The sequence below is a fragment of the Pimephales promelas genome, chromosome 21, assembly GCF_988280905.1.
Source record: "Pimephales promelas chromosome 21, fPimPro1.hap1.1, whole genome shotgun sequence".
NCBI classification, from domain to species: domain Eukaryota; kingdom Metazoa; phylum Chordata; class Actinopteri; order Cypriniformes; family Leuciscidae; genus Pimephales; species Pimephales promelas.
The window spans coordinates 4,052,232-4,068,430 of NC_142789.1; the positions used below are offsets into that span (position 1 = coordinate 4,052,232).

Here is a 16,199-nt window from a genome sequence, read left to right on the forward strand (position 1 = left end):
CGATAACTTTCAAAAAGGATTTGTGATGTAATGTTTTTTTAAAGGTGTTGCAGGGTAATCACTTTGCTTTATAATAGTATTGACATTTATAATATTGTTGATTAATCGTACTGCTGTTTATTGAGATGAATCATGGAGCTGGTCTGACCTTTACCCTCTTACATGGCAAACATAATTTTAAGAATGTACAGTAAAGGCATATATACCATACCATATGACTTTAATATAATTTAGGCATAAGGAATTTGGATTTTACATTCAATTAACTCATCAAAAAGCACATAATGTACAGTATATCAGCATGTTCAATTCAAAAACGTTTAAAACTACTTGGTTACACAAGGGTCATAATTTCAGCCATTGTCCATTAAATGCCTTTGTCTATGGCAGCAACTCATCAGCCAACTGATGACAGAACAGGAAGGTTAAAGTGTACGATGATGAATAAAAGTCTTTTTAGTCACATTGTCATTGGCTTCCCACTGTCTGACTCACTGCACACACCGATGACTGATCTATGTGAAACCCCCTTGTGAGAGTTTACTGGGCCAAGGCTTTACGCTTATTCAGACATGATGATTCACATGAAGTGATCGCGCACACGAGAAGATCGTGTGCATCTCACTGCGTGCTTTCTCCAGGTGCCTTCCCAGAGTAAAAGCTGAAACTCCTAGGGCTGTGAAATGCAGGATGAATCAGTGTTGATGGGCGGTATAGCGTGAGGATGCAGGAACTGCCTGGGTGTTTAGTGTTTACATCAAATGCACCTGGATGCACCTGTGGGTCTGAACCATAGACTGTAAAAAATGACGGTCTTAGTGTCCGTGACGTCACGGGTTGGTTTCTGAAAAGCATTTTTTGAAAAACAAAGTGGTCGTACTCGTAGCTGGCCGTCACCACTTCCAGATGAACTGAAATGGGCATAAAGGCAGATTAGCTGAGGTGACGTGATGCTAACAGTCAGCAGAGACGTAACAACGGCTAGTAGTAACAGCAGCGGCAGTCCACCTGTCAATCAAGTGGCCACGCCCTTAATTCTGCAGAACTTTCAGGCTTAATATAATTTAGAATTATGAGTTATAAAAAAATTCACCCTCCTCACAGTTGTCAAATAGGGCAAAATTATATATATATTACAGCTGTAAAGTTGGCCATTGTAACATGGACGTCTATGGGATTTAGCCTGTCTCTAGCGGCCAGTCAATGAATTGCAGTTCAAGTCAATTCCACGTTGGTTTCAAGAGAGAGACAGGAAGGTTTCCGCTTGGCATGAACACAATAATGAAGATTGCCTGTGCATATCTGAGAAAACATTTTGCTAACTTTACATGCACATTTATCTGACGCTTTTATCCAAAGCAACTTACAATTGCTATATATGTCAGAGGTCGCACGCCTCTGGAGCAACCTTCCTCAGGGACACATTGGCGTCTCACAGTGGATTCAAAACTGGGACTCTCACACCAAATTCATGTGTCTTATCCACTGTATGTGCCATCGCCACCTCTAAAGATAGTTGGATAGTTTTGCTATCTTTGCTCCATACGTTAGGGAACCTGGGCTCTAGTGGTCAGCACACACTGTGCACGACGGCATACGATTCCCATTTATCAGATTGCACTTTATGCACTAAGGGCGGGCCTTCTACACTAGCCCATCTGACCTGGTTCATAATATACTGTACACCTGGAAGTACAGACAGAATGCAGTAATTACAATTTGTTTCATCTATCAGCGAAATAATTCAATAATCCTAACATGATGTAAAAACGACACTTGAGTTGTGTTTGCGTGTTTGCAACTCATTCTCAGTCCCAAGTCAATACTACAGTTTGTCCAAGATATACAGGTGCCAAAAGCGTGTTTTTTGACACAGCCAACAGCTCATTGCTGCAATGAGACATCTTTTAATGTACTCCCACAGTGATGAAAAAAGTAATCATTTTTTAATGATCACAAAGCTAGATCATTTTGCTTGCTAAAATGTGGGGTTTTCCAATGTATTTCCATCTAAAGATTTATTATATACTGATTGTGCATTTACTGTAATTCTAAACGACAGTTGTTCCTGTATCTGAAAAAGTTTTGCCTCATATCTAACCTCATATCTACCCTAAACCTAACCACTTTTCCACAATATAAAATGTAAAAATTACAAACATTTGTACATTTGGCTTTTATCCAAAGTGATTTTTACTGCATTCAATCAGTTTTCACTTTCCCTGGGAATCAAACCCATGACCTATAGCCCATGTGATCTTTGCCACTGACGGAACTGAGCCATATGAACCATAGTTGGCCCAGATGAGGCCCTGATATGCATGCTATTGCCAGTTACTGGGCCAGATGTCATTTGAAACTTAAGTTTTTAATGGGTGAAAATCCTCCTCTGTGAACACATTCACATTTTACTTAAAAGCTAAATCTGAAATTTAGCATGATGCAATCGGTCCAAAAAAAGGCTGTGGTAGCGTTTCATGATTAACTTTGGGCATGTTCCTCGTGCAGAGCAACTGTTTGGCCTGGGAAGACTTGGAATAGTGGCAATTTTATGAATGAATTTTTGTTAATCTGAATTTGTATCTCACTGTAACGTCAACATACTATTTTGCTTGTGTCCGCCACAGAATAAATAATAAAAAAGGTAATTACAACTTTTTATCTCACAATTCGGACTATTTATCAGAACTGTGTGATATGAAGTCGCTATTGTGAGTTATAAAGTCAGCATTGAGTGATATTAAGTCGTAATTGGATGTTATAAAATCAGAATTGTGAGATATAAACTTTGAGGAAAAAAGTATTTTTTTTCTTAGAATTGGACTATATAAATTGCAATTGCGAGTTTAAATCTCACAATTCTGAGAAAAGATAACAATTCAATCACAATTATGAATTCACAATTCAAGTCACATTTCTGAAAAAAAATATATAAACTCGCAATTGTGTGTTATAAAGTGATGATTGCAAAATATAAACTCCCAATTGAGAGAAAAAGTCAGAATTGTGACTTAATATTACGCAATTCTGACGTTATATCTCGCAATTTTAAAATAAAAAGTCGCAGTTATCTTTTAAATGTTTTATTGTGTGGCAGAAACAAGCTTCCACAACATACAGTATGTTATGATGACAAAATGATACCCCATTATATAGTTTCATGATAAAATTACCATGACTTACATGTCAACCCACTGATAGCAAAGGTTTCTCAATGTAAGCCGCTAAAGGATTCCTATCGGTCGAGATGTAAGGACTTCTTGGACAAGTGGCCGGATCGGACACCATGGAGGTGAGAATGGGTTGATTTTGTCTTGTTTGTGTGTACTTACACCTTACTCAAGTTCAATGACTAGCTTTTGCTCATCATCACTACTGCTGTTACTGTCCTCATGCTCCAGGTAACTATTGCCTAAATAGAAGAGTTTAGGCTCTGCTGAGTTGCTATGTACGGCTGGGGGACATATTTGCGGCTCTTGACTGGACATTAGATTTGAAGCATTGCAATAACTGGGCCCACTACTGGATGATGAAGTAATACTTGTACTGACAGACTCAATCTTCAAAGCGCCACAGTTATTTTGCAAAGTGCTGACTGATACAGGTGTGTCACTAGTTTTGTGCATCTGAACTTGAGAGCCTTTTGAGTAAATGAAATAGATCATCGAACCCCTTGACTGCGTTTCCTTTTGGAATTCATTTTGCATGGTATTCACTGATTGTCTGGATGTTTGACTGAAAGTGGATGTCTCCTGTTGGCTCTCTTGAGAAGCGCTGTTCCCCAAATATTCACCCATGCTGGTGTTGTTGTTACATTCCCCTTGCCCTTCATGTTGACATGTTTGTGAAAGGATGTCTGTGCAAACAGACGCTTCTGGATTGTTTGAATCGCTGATTTTTTCAGGCTGAAGTGGTTCTGAAATGTTGAAGGACACTTTCTGATGTTCCTCACAAGACATGGCCTTTTCCTGTTGTCAAAAGAAACACAAAATTACTACATATTACCTTAACAAAGCCCACAAAGAATGACAAAACACGTGTGACACAATTTCATCCCCTGAATAGTACGCACGGTTTTGTAACTGTGCCTACTTTGAATACGCAGGCCACACATGCGCATTTAAAGGAGCTGCATGCAAGATTGTGGCTAAAACTGGTACTGCAATCACTTTCAAATTTTTGCAAAACGGTGTATCCCCCCTTCTCCCTTGACTCGAGGTTGCCAGATATGCTGCAGGATCCAGCAGGAACGTAGGCTGCTACAAGAAGCTTCCAATGGCAAGTGACGAGTCCTACACAGTGAGTTTTGTTTTCTGTTAATTATTTATTTCGGACTTCGTCACTAAGTATTTTGGATTCATATCGAGGTTTTTTTTTTTTTTTGGTTTCGTTGGTTTTATCCGATTCCGACATGTTTGTATCTGCAGCTGTGGTAACAAGAGAAGATCTGGCAACCCGAATGCCGCAATACTACTGACTCCGTGATTGATAGACGGGTGGAGGGTGGCGCATCAGAACACAACATGACAACATCAACATCAGTTGAGGGCTTCAACTTCACTTTTTAAATGACAATATCCTGGCTGGACTGCTGTTGTCAGTGATATAAGTATTTTAAATTAACATTATTTCTTAATGTCTAGTGACAGACCAGGGGAAATTTATGATTAATTGAAATTAAAATTAAAAGCTCCTTTAATTTGTTTTGCACTAATCGGAAAAAAAAAACACTTATTCAAAATAAGTACCTACTCATGAGACTGTGCGATTATGGACACAGTCATAGCATTTCAAGTATACTCCATTTGATAAGAGTGAATGCAGGCTTGACAAATGTGCTCTAGAACGTTTCATCTTTGTCCATTGCCTGCGCTATAATTTCTCTCCATAAGTTATGACCGATAAAAATCTTCAACCAGCGTCAGTTGCTTTGCTTCACAGTCATAGTAAATCCTCTCCTATGGCCTCATGGGATATGCACACTTCAGAATCTCAGCAGAAGTAGTAGATCCTCCGGGGACCTTTCTCCTGCTCTTTAATGAGTACTGCTGAATTCACACATACTTATTTTGTCACATGCTGTTTTTCACCTACTACATAGTAGGGAAGTATGTGATTTGTGATTTGGGTGTATGTGTTTGACTGTACGCATAAGAAAACCTAAGTATACTTTAGGGCTGGCTGGGTCATGCTGTCGGCCGCTCTCTAACACTGTCTGACACAATAGGCTGTTATAATTTTACATCTTCATCTTTTATAACGATCATCATATTTTCACAACGACATGATGACGTCTGGAACTGATCAACATCATAATCAAAATGGTAAGAAAGTGTTGCTTTGTTTATGGATTGTATATGCTCATTTCCTTTTTTCTACTGTATGATGAATATAGACTGTTATTTCCTCTCAATCAGGCACAGAATGTACAGTCAAACCTAAATGTATTCAGACACCTTCAACATTTCTCACATTATCACAGTTGCACGATAGACAAATGGTAGTTAAAATATGAGGTTTAGAAAATGGTAGTTAAAATATAAACTCGGAATAATTAGAGAAGTGGATTTTTCACTGGTTTTGTTCGTCCTTCTGTTAGGACGAACACACATCAGTTATGTTAATTATCAGTCAGCTGTCAAATATATAATACCAGTTTAGCTCAATCAATTACCAAGCAATGCTTCATGTTGTTCAATCTGTGTGTAAAAAGAGCATTAGCAATTAAAGAAAAAATACAATTCAACAAAACATGATCAGCTCAAAGTGTCGGAATAAATTTTGGATGACTGTATATACCTAGATGTCACATTCAGTGTTTGGTGTGTCACGTCATTTCTTTCTTTTCTCTCACCTTTCTTTTGTCCTGTTTTCCATTGTCTTCACAGCCTTGGCATGTGAAGGTGTGTGTGTTTTCAGTGTCAGCTATGTCTGTGCTCGGTCTCTCTCCTTCTCTACCTCCAATCTTCGGGTCTTTGGGGATCGATTCCTTGCTCTCTGTCCCAGGATCCCTCTGAAACCTCAGGCTTTTGAGGGTATCATCCTCCCCAGGCCCTGAGAGCAGACCAATAACAGAATTAATAAATGCTGCCGCTTACACAGAATACTTGATTCTGATTGGTCAATCGTGCCAACCAGCGGTATCTTATCCCCAGATAACAACTTCTAAAAAGAGATCACCTGAAGTCATCAGCGCTATACGCTCGGAAAGGGTTTTCTTCATGGAAGTTTTGCATTTGGTGAGCTAATAAAATTTTACAATTCAGTCAAATCAATATTTTGTGTACAGTTATCCAGTATCGTGGACTCTCTCTCTTGTTTCATACAAACACTCTGCCACCATTTTGTGACTATTGTTTTGTACACTTTTGGATTATAAGATACAAACAGGTGCGGTTTTAAAACAGTTTAATCTGAAATCAATATCTCTTAACTCCATAATTATTGATGTGGTGAAATGCTGTGTAATAAGTGTTGACTGTAAACCGCATCTCTTAAATGTCCGCCTAGTTTGAATTTGCCGCGCTAGAAACTGCTCTCTCCGCTTAAAGGATTAGTTCACTTTTGAAAAAACTTTTGCTGATAATTTACTCACCCCCATGTCATCCAAGATGTCCATGTCTTTCTTTCCTCAGTCGAAAAGAAATGAAGGTTTTTGATGAAAACATTCCAGGATTTTTCTCCTTATAATGGACTTCAATGGGAACCAGGTCCAACCGAGGTCCAAACGACAGTTAATAACAGTTTCAGATGCAGCTTCAAATGTCTTTAAACGACACCAGACGATGAATAAGGGTCTTATCATGCGAAACGATCGGTTATTTCAAAACTTATTCCAAAAATGTAACTTTTCTAAGGACAAATGCTAGCCTTGCTCTATTCTGTGAGGCGCGTTTGCAACGTCACGTAATACGTAATTACGTTCAAAAGGTCACGGGCGACGTAGCCGGAAGTACAGAATCAAAATCGTCCGACATCGTTGTTTTACCTTTTAATTCCTTTTTTGTAAACGGTGTTTGAGCTAGTTTTCACGTTCAACCTATGCGTTCAACTTGTAAACACTCTGACTCTGTACTTCTGGCTACGTCGCCCGTGACCTTTTGAACGTAATTACGTATTACGTGACGTTGCAAACGCGCCTCACAGAATGGAGAAAGGCTAGCATTTGTCCTTAGAAAAGTTACATTTTTGGAATAAGCTTTGAAATAACCGATCGTTTCGCATGATAAGACCCTTATTCATCGTCTGGTGTCGTTTAAAGACTTTTGAAGCTGCATCTGTAACTGTTATAACTGTCGTTTGGACCTCGGTTGGACCTGGTCCCCATGGAAGTCCATTATAAGGAGAAAAATCCTGGAGTGTTTTCATCAAAAACCTTAATTTCTTTTCAACTGAGGAAAGAAAGACATGGACATCTTGGATGACATGGGGGTGAGTAAATTATCAGCAAAAGTTTTATTAAAAGTGAACTAATCCTTTAAGCTTAGACCTAATCAAATATTTCAACTAAGCTTTATATTTTGTGTCTAATTATTTACTTATGTAGAATATGTGTGTGTATGTAATATGTGTGTGTTACATGCTAAATTGTGAATACAAAAAATAAAAATAAAGAATAAACACCCCTTAGGCTGAAGAAGACCTGATCCTGATCACCCTGTCAGGGTTTTTTTCATTAGATATCAGACATCCGGCTGGATACAGTATCCCTTACTTTAAAGTCTGTTCTTGAAGCTGGGGCTCCGCATTTTCTTTTGGTTCCTCAAAATTTGATTGAATGTCAATTCTTAAAGGCATTTCCAAGTATTGACAAATTCACTTCATTAGAGTATGGGAGGGTATAATAGTGATATGGGAGAAGTGTTACTTTTAATACGTTGTTAAAAACATGACAATTAGGTGCACACATGCCTAGTGGCTGCCTTTGCGGCAACGAAAATCTCGTCCAAAACTAATAAACCGGTCACAGAAATCTCTTTTAAACTGAACATCAGACTGATTTTCTGAATACAAATGTTGCAGCCAGAAAACATATGTACAGTAATTCAGCCTCCTGGAATTTATGCCTCATCGCAAACCAAATGTCAGCCAAATGAAGAAAAAAACATAACGTGACAGTTTCACATTGTATATCAAGGCACACCGACCAACACATGCTACTATATATTATGGTGGTGGAGATATAAAAACAATTGTCCTGATGAAAAACAATCGGTTAGATTCTCTGGGGTGGAACTGGTTTGGCTGAACTCTTGCGCAGCATTGCTCAGTAAAGGAGGCTACGTTTGGCTCTTAGGTTTCCTGTCAGCTGTCTGGAATAAAGACCGGCACACAATCTCATTTTAACCTCTGGGTCTTGCTCTGGTGGGGACCATCTACCGAGCACCCTGTCTATTCCCTGAACACATCTGGCCAATCAAATCCACTCCAGTCAAGACTAGTCGGAGGATTAAGATTGCTGTAGATCAACTTCAAATCGACAATTCACTTCAACACTGAAGCATTCAGACTTTTTCTGTGAGTTTTCTTTAGCTTTGAGAAAAGAATGTTTTTTTTTACAAAGAAGCTTATTAGAACGGCTGTATGTTTTGTTTATTCTAAGCCTCTCTGATCGACCCTTGACCTTCTTCATATTTGTTACTATGACTAATTGGTGGTGACCTGTGACCTAATGAAAGGGATTCTCTTACGAGAGCTATTTAGACAGGGATCAAATGTTTCCCTCGAACAAGTGACTCTAATAAGAGAAACATCAGGTCAGTGAAGGAATACGTCGGGATTACAAAGGTTAGGACAGGAAAAAGCCGCAGAGAATGTGATGACAACTTAATGATGTTCACCTTAGATTCACCCTTTCGCACTAAAATCTTGGTGATCCTACTGAATTTACTGCTTGAGAACTGCTATCGCTGCACGACTTGAGTATGCAAGACATGTGAGTGGTTCGACAGCTTTGTCCTTTTGAACCACATAATTATTTTAATGTGTAGTGTTGCATCCCAATCTGAGATGTCTCTGGCGTATCAATTTGAGGAGGCACTACTAAAATGTGGGAGCTCTAAATTGATGTAATCAATGCTCGATCATGCAAGCATCCTTTTCTTAAGTTTTCTTTCTTTATTCTGTAAATTGTATTATTTTTTTTTACTACTTTAATTGCAAGGTTTTGAACGTTTCTCAAATGATTGCATGATTTTGGTAATATTCTTATGTGACAAAAGCATGTGACTTGACATAATGCAAATGAACTGTTTGTGCGGCTTGGACAATATTCGTCTGTCATAAAGCATTGTCTATTAACAGAGAGATGGGAAGTTTTGATCTCTTGTCGCCACCTTGTGAAGAGAAAATGTTATGACATCCATTGAAATCAGTGTTTATGATTTATAATGTCCCAGAAATTTGTTCTGAGAATGTTTTGCTAATGGTCCCTGTACTTTTACAAAATTAATGAAAATGTTATTTCTTAATGTTCTCTGAACTATCAAAAATTATGTTTTGCAAAATGTTACTTTAAATGTTTTCTGAACATTTAAAAATGTATGATGAAAAATGTTTGAGAACATTAAATACCACAACACTGAATGAACATTGCATTAATGGGCAACACTTTACAATAAGGTTCATTAACCAACTAAGAATGAACAATGTTTCTTCAGCATTTATTAATCTTAGTTAATATTCATTTCAACATTAAAATCAAAGGTTGTATTTGATAACATTAGTTAATGCACTTTGAACTATCTTGAACAAACTGCTGTATTTTTATTAACATTAACAAAGATTAATAAAAACTGTAACAAATGTATTGCTCATTGTTAGTTCATGTTAGTAAATACATTAACAAATGTTAACTAATGATTCTTATTATAAAGTGTTACCCATTAATGTTATCTGAAGATTTTTTTTCATAAGTTTGAGAAAACTTCTGAGAGCATTCCCTGTTAGCTGGAGTCTATGGTTGTTGTTTTTCCCACATGCAAGAACTGTAAACAGCATGCCAATATTACCTAACAGAAATATATAGTTATTTGATCCCACCTGTAAATGTTTCCGGATTGGCATGGTGTGTATGGTCATCTCCACATTTGGTGCTGTCTTCAAGAATGCTCTGAACGTTAGATGTCCTGTCCATTGGGCATGATGCTTTTATTTGACTGTGCGTGTCATTCACAAAGTCACCATGGCCTAGAGCAAAGGCCTGTTGGAGTTCATACTGTGTAGGTGTTCGTCCTGGACCACACGTTTCCGTCGGTAGGGTCCCATGCGCGCAGCTGAGCTTACCTGTGTCACATGCTCTGATTTTCCTCGTGTCTAAATTTGAGTTGCCACAGTATGGCTTGTTAGGCTCATTGGAGTTTATCACGTTTTGCATCTGCTGTGATTCTGCGATAGAGGTCTTTTTCTCACAAATACAAGTTCTGAGCTGTGCAGTTGTCTCAGTTGTTTCAACCCTCTCAGCATTTTCTGATAACGTGACTGACACGAGGTGGTCTGTTTCATTAGGCTCCACTGGCTTCGTTTGAACGTGATTTGGCTCCATTATCTCTGTGAATATTTGATCCTCAGAGGAGCTAACCAAATCTGGGTAACGAACAGAACACTTTTCGGCCTCTTTGTAATTTTCTCTTCTAGAATCGTTCTTGTCCACTGAACGAGGATCGTCTCCAGCCACTGATTTGTAATGTGACTCTGCAATAACCTCAAACTCAGCAGGTTTTCTCTCCTGGGGATTCTCAGGGATCTTCTGTGGTTCATACAACTCTCCATTTTTATTGCAATCCACTGAGGCTGTGAGATGAATCTTTGTCTGTGGATGTGACCAAGATGACACAAACTGAGGGCTGTCGTTTGCATAACTTTTAGCATTTTGAGAGTTTAAACTATTAACAGTTTCTGCTTTGTTTCCAGAACTGGCCGATTCACGACAATTGGAAGTATTATTTTTTCTCACCTCACCATTATCTACCATTACCTGTTCCATGCACAGACTAGTCACATCATTGCTGTATAACTCCTGTGAAAGTGATGTATGGTTTGTTAAAGTGAGTGAAGTTGTTGTTTCAATGTGAGGCTCTATCAGTGCTAACTGTTCATCGGATATGATCTGCATGACGATCTGGAGGTCAGCTGTTCGTACATAAAACGTGTTTTGAGCCTGTGCTGAGCCATCTAGTGCCATCACCTTTCCTTCAGACTGGGACCCTTGAAAGTCACACCCAGTGGCCATTATAGAGGCAGTGCTGTTTAGCGTACTCTCATACACTGTGGATTTAGTGTCTGCTGTGAGACCACTATGTTTTCCTGGTTCACTCACAGGGGAGGCAGGATGGTTTTGAATTGTTGGTGGAGGATAGATTTGTAGTCCAGTTTCAGAACAATAAATCCCTGCTGACATTGATTTTGTTGATGCGACAGGTTGAGAGTCCTCTGAGGTTGTTAAATGCATTACAGACGATACAGGAACTGTCGACTGGCTTTCCACCACACCTGTTGCACAGTTGCTTTGCAACAAAGGCACTTGCTTCTGCACTGGTGGAGGTAGCGTAGCAGAAAACAGTGTAGGCGTGGTAGACTGAAGTTGTGTCAGGACTTTGGATGAACTGTTTGTGTGATTCAGCCCTGAACAGGAAACCGATGACATAGGCATTGAAGTTGTCGCACACAATACATCTTGATTGCTCTGGTCAAAGGTTGTGACTATTGAAGCCCCCTGACTCTGGTTTAAAGATAATAAACTGTTCTCAAGATGGCATTGCACTGTAGTTTGACGGCTTTGCGTGAGAGCTGGAATGGTTGAACAAGTGTTGTGTTTTAACGTGGATCCGGAAGAAGAAGTCGACGCTCCATCTGTGGAACACGGGATCTTCAGCTGGTACTTTGGAGGAAAGCTGGTCTTGGCTTGAAGGACAGTAGAGCTGGTGATAGAACCAGATGGCGGGCCAGATGTCCCACTTACACTGATGAAGCAAAGTGTATTACCAAGGAACTGACTTGGATTTGAGAGCTGTTGTATGAAGCTTCCCTGCGGGTGGAGATTTTCCATGGTGACCTTTTGTGCTGGAACTGTGATGGAAGTCTGCGTCGCACAGGTTGATAGAAGTGATTGACTCATATTTCCATTTGCCTGTCCAGTTCTTGGATCTGAAATACTGGGCATTTTCACATCATTCCCAGTGCGCTGTTTCTTCCTCTCTGATGGGACACGGCAATCCAAGTGTTGTGTTGCTGATTCATCCCTTTCCGTGTCTGCCCCCTTTGCATTATTATTCTCAAAGCTGGCATATGACACTTTAAGGTCATTCACAGCAGAACCGGAAGTAAAGCTCAGAGACACGGATCGATTGTCTCTCTGTTGGTTAATTTGAGTTTCCAGGCTCTCTGCTTGTTCAGAGCTTGATGCAGTCTTTTTCATCTTTAGTGGATAGTCTTTCTCAGTATCGTAGAGTTTCCTAAATGTCCCACCTTTGTAAGTGTGCCACTTTGTGTAGTCAAATTTTTTGGCTTTTCTCCTGTTTCCTTTTATACATGACTCCGTTCCTAAATCAGTGCTGTCTCCATCTGAGCTAAGACTGCTTACACTACCTCTTTCAACAGGGGATCTCTCTGGAGGCAAACCATCTACCGCTACCTGCCTAACGAGTGAGCGATGACCTTGTGCATGCTGGTGTAATGATCTTAATGGGTAAACCTGCCCTGCACTACACCTTCTGCTAAGATTTGAATTCATTGCTCCATCAGTGGGTTTGACACCCATAGTGAAGGGTAAAGAACTGCTTCGTGTTAATGGTGCGTGATCTGTGCAAGTGGAGGGTTGTGTTGGCGCAGAGCTAAGAATTGCTCCACCTCGTCTGTCTTGATTTTGAGAGCTTGCGATGTGCTTGTTGCTCCTAATCTCAAAATGAAAGGAGTCTTTATAAGTGTACGGCACGGGAAGATCAATGCTTCCTTGTTTTGACAATACTGTCTTTCTTGGACGCACATTTTCCAGTTGTCTATTGTCCACCAGCACACTGTTGTCATATATGAGCTTTGAAATGCGTTCTTCCAGCTTTTGCTTCTCCTGAACAGACACCTTGCTTTTCGCGTCTTCTGGAGTCTGGGATGCACTTGCTTCTTGCTGGTCCATTGGAGTTTCTTTCAATGATTCCACGGTGTGATCGTGCAAACTTGCTCCAGGACTGCAGGATAAGTGTTGCTCACTGCCATCACTGAAGCCAGAGTCTGTACTGTCGTGGCTTTGAGATTTTCCCCGAGACCTGGGCGAATCCCAAGGTTTGGAAAATAAAGCCTCCTGCCTCTGAAGCGGTGTACGATTTGGAATCGACGAAGTACATCCGTCCTCACCTGTCTGTTGGATCGCAGGATTATTTTTAATGCCGACTGAAAACTCCACAGTTTTCCTCAAAGAACTGACCTTTTCTTGAAGTGCTGGTGTCGTGCTACATCCAACCATGGCAGCATTACGCAATGCCCATTCAATGCCAGTCACTGTAGAGTCTGCCTGACTTGGTACAACAGGACAAACCTCTTTGCTTCTCTTTACATCTCCGCCATTCATCTCCGAAGATGGACTGGTGCAGCTGTCCTTCGAACTCTCCACGCTCTCCTGGCTGCTGAAAGTGCCTTTGTCAGATTCGCTGGAAAGGCGTGCATGTGCCTGTGTGCGCTTGTGTTTGTAAAGGTTACTCTGCGTCTTGAAGGAAATGCCACAGGTAGTGCAGGGATACGGTCGCTCTCCTGTGTGGCAACGGAGATGTTTCTCGAGCACGCTGGGCTTCAGACAGTCCTTGCTGCAGTGTGGGCAAATATGCTTCCCATTAGGCTTTGGTCTGGCCGAGGTTGCTGGAGCCACTAGCCTTTGTTGTTGCAAAGCAGCCCTGCTGGCAATATGCAGTGTCAGAGAGGGCAGAGTCGAGTTGCTACACATCCCTGGCAGGAACAGTGGTAGAACCGTCGGATCCTGCAAGGCTCCAGATTGGGCCTGAGGGTATGTCTGCAGGCCAGGGGCAGTAACGTTGTGGACATACATAGTCGTAAAAGGGGCCTGAACACGCGTCTCCTTCTCTCTCCGTGCAGACACTGAACACTGAGGCTCGGTAGCTCTAGCAAAGCTCTGCTTGCTAGTTGCCATGGTAACACAACCCTTGTGATGCTGGGAGACGGAGATCACTAATTACCTAAAAAAAAATGAAACAGTTTGATTATTATTATTTTTCATGAGGCTTGGACTCCTCTGGATCAAATAATTCCTTCCCCTATTTGAACTGGAATGCAGGTGATGGCAAGCTAAAGAAACCTAGATTTAACACCTTATTACAGATTACCATCATGTGAGTGGGTAGAAGCTACAAAACGTGTTTCAGAGCAGGCAGGCAATTCTGGACTTCAAAAGAAAATGGTACACCAGCTGAAACAACTGACTGAATTTGCTCAGTTTAGTAGAATGTTCACATTTGACAACAGTCGTATTCTACTCTGATCAGTTAATCATTGAAATGTAAAAATGTGATGAAGATAAATCAAGATGGCTATGATTATAAGTCTAGAAGGATATAAGTCTATTTAATGCAAACACATGGTCGATATTTGCATATTGCAGAAGCACCAGAGGAGTATGAGCAAAAAACAGCGGTGGTAAAGTTGTGACTCATTTCTAGAAAAATGATAGAATCAAGGACCTCCTACTGTACCTAGACCAGATTATTTTCACATTTATGTGAGGACACACATTTGTTAAACAAGCTCCACTTTATTAACCTTTTTTTTTGTATTTTTTTTTAAATCTTTTTAGTTTTGTATCACATGAATGCAAGAATGCTTGGGTTATGAGATATTTCCGCCTTTAAAATGACTGTTCTATTAAAAAAAAAAAATAGTTACACATTTTTTGAAGGTGACATAGTTACATTGTAGTTACTCAGATAGCACTGAGTAATATTAATTAACTAAATGTACTTACTATAGAGTTACGGTTAGGGTTTGGATTAGGGTTAGTTACTTGTAATTATGCATAGTTTACTGTTTTTATAAAAAAAAAACTCTAACTAATAGTAAGTGTATATAGTAACTACGTCACTTAAAAATAAAATAAAACATATAACTAGGACATTAGCAGAAAGTGTGTATGAAAGTTATATTCTCTGCTTATTCTCTCTCTCTTTTTTTTAAATAATGTTTTTAAAACCTGTCTCTATGTATTCATTATTACACTTGAAACAATACTTGTTTGTTTACAGAATAGATTTAAGACAAATGTTAATTCACACTATGAAAATATATACAAACAAGCTAAAAGTCAAGGCTTCAAATGATATAAACTAAAATAATACACCTTAACATTACCTTCCATCCTTGATTACTTGCAGAAGTTACGTTTAAATACCCTATTATTTGTATTGTTCACATCCCTTTGTCTGTGTCCTATATGTCACATCACTATGCTAAAGAAAGATATTCCTATCAAGCTCATCAAACACAATGTAGAAGATCATCTTGTGTCACTCACCAGAACTTAAAGGTGACACTGCAGCAGCTAAAGGTGGTCCAATTAAATCCAAAACGTGGAAACCAAAATCCACCTTTGGAAGAGTTGACAAGAGCAAGAGAGGGACAGACGGATTGTGACTGTGGCACTTTCTCTCAACACAAAGGCCCCTGGTTCCTCTTCCCTCTTTAGTTTTCTTACTGTCGTTTCTGTTGCTGATGGAGGAAATACAAACGTCATTTATGCAAATGTGACTGGATGACGGTGGCAACACAATGTAAAAAGTACATGAGAGAGAGAGAGTGAAAGAGGAAGAGAGAAGTGACTCCCAATACCATTGAAAAAAAAAGTTCAGGGTGCCAGCACTTTGAAATAAAAGAACCCAAACCAAAGTGAAGACATATCGCAAAATGGAGTTCGAGAGAGAAAGACTAAATGAGATGGACACAGCAGATAGAGAAGAGAGCAGATGGAGGGAGGGAGGGAGAGAGAGAGAGAGAGAGACTAGAGCAGCAAAAAAAGAACAAAAAACATAACAACTGAACTGACAAACAAAATCCCTGTTCAAAAGAGGAAGTGCCAAGAACATGCAGACCCACCTAAAACAGAACACACTCACATGCACGCACGCACCCTCACACACATATGTTTGCAGCATATACCTGACTTCTGTTTCTGTCTTTTCTCACTCCTCCAGTAAACCATACACCCA

General features: G+C 39.8%; 1 protein-coding gene across 1 annotated transcript; it reads right to left on the minus strand.

Moving 5' to 3' along the window:
* Window positions 1-203: 203 nt before the first annotated feature.
* On the minus strand, window positions 204-15,967 carry znf831 (zinc finger protein 831). Its single transcript, XM_039663354.2, has 5 exons — window positions 15,823-15,967; window positions 15,509-15,702; window positions 10,042-14,180; window positions 5,855-6,054; window positions 204-3,968 (listed from the first exon to the last, which is right to left on the minus strand). The coding sequence occupies exons 3-5, from the start codon at window positions 14,132-14,134 to the stop codon at window positions 3,336-3,338; spliced, it is 4,926 nt and encodes a 1,641-aa protein (XP_039519288.2). The 5' UTR covers window positions 14,135-14,180; window positions 15,509-15,702; window positions 15,823-15,967; the 3' UTR covers window positions 204-3,335.
* Between the last annotated feature and the right edge of the window lie 232 nt (window positions 15,968-16,199).

Excerpts from the sequence above, each read along its gene's own strand:
- znf831 (XM_039663354.2), bottom strand. The coding sequence starts at position 14,134 with ATGGCAACTAGCAAGCAGAGCTTTGCTAGAGCTACCGAGCCTCAGTGT. Across the intron at positions 6,055-10,041 it reads CAATCCGGAAACATTTACAG|GGCCTGGGGAGGATGATACC; the intron begins GTGGGATCAAAT and ends GTCTGCTCTCAG. Across the intron at positions 3,969-5,854 it reads GAAAACAGGACAAAAGAAAG|GAAAAGGCCATGTCTTGTGA; the intron begins GTGAGAGAAAAG and ends TTTTGACAACAG.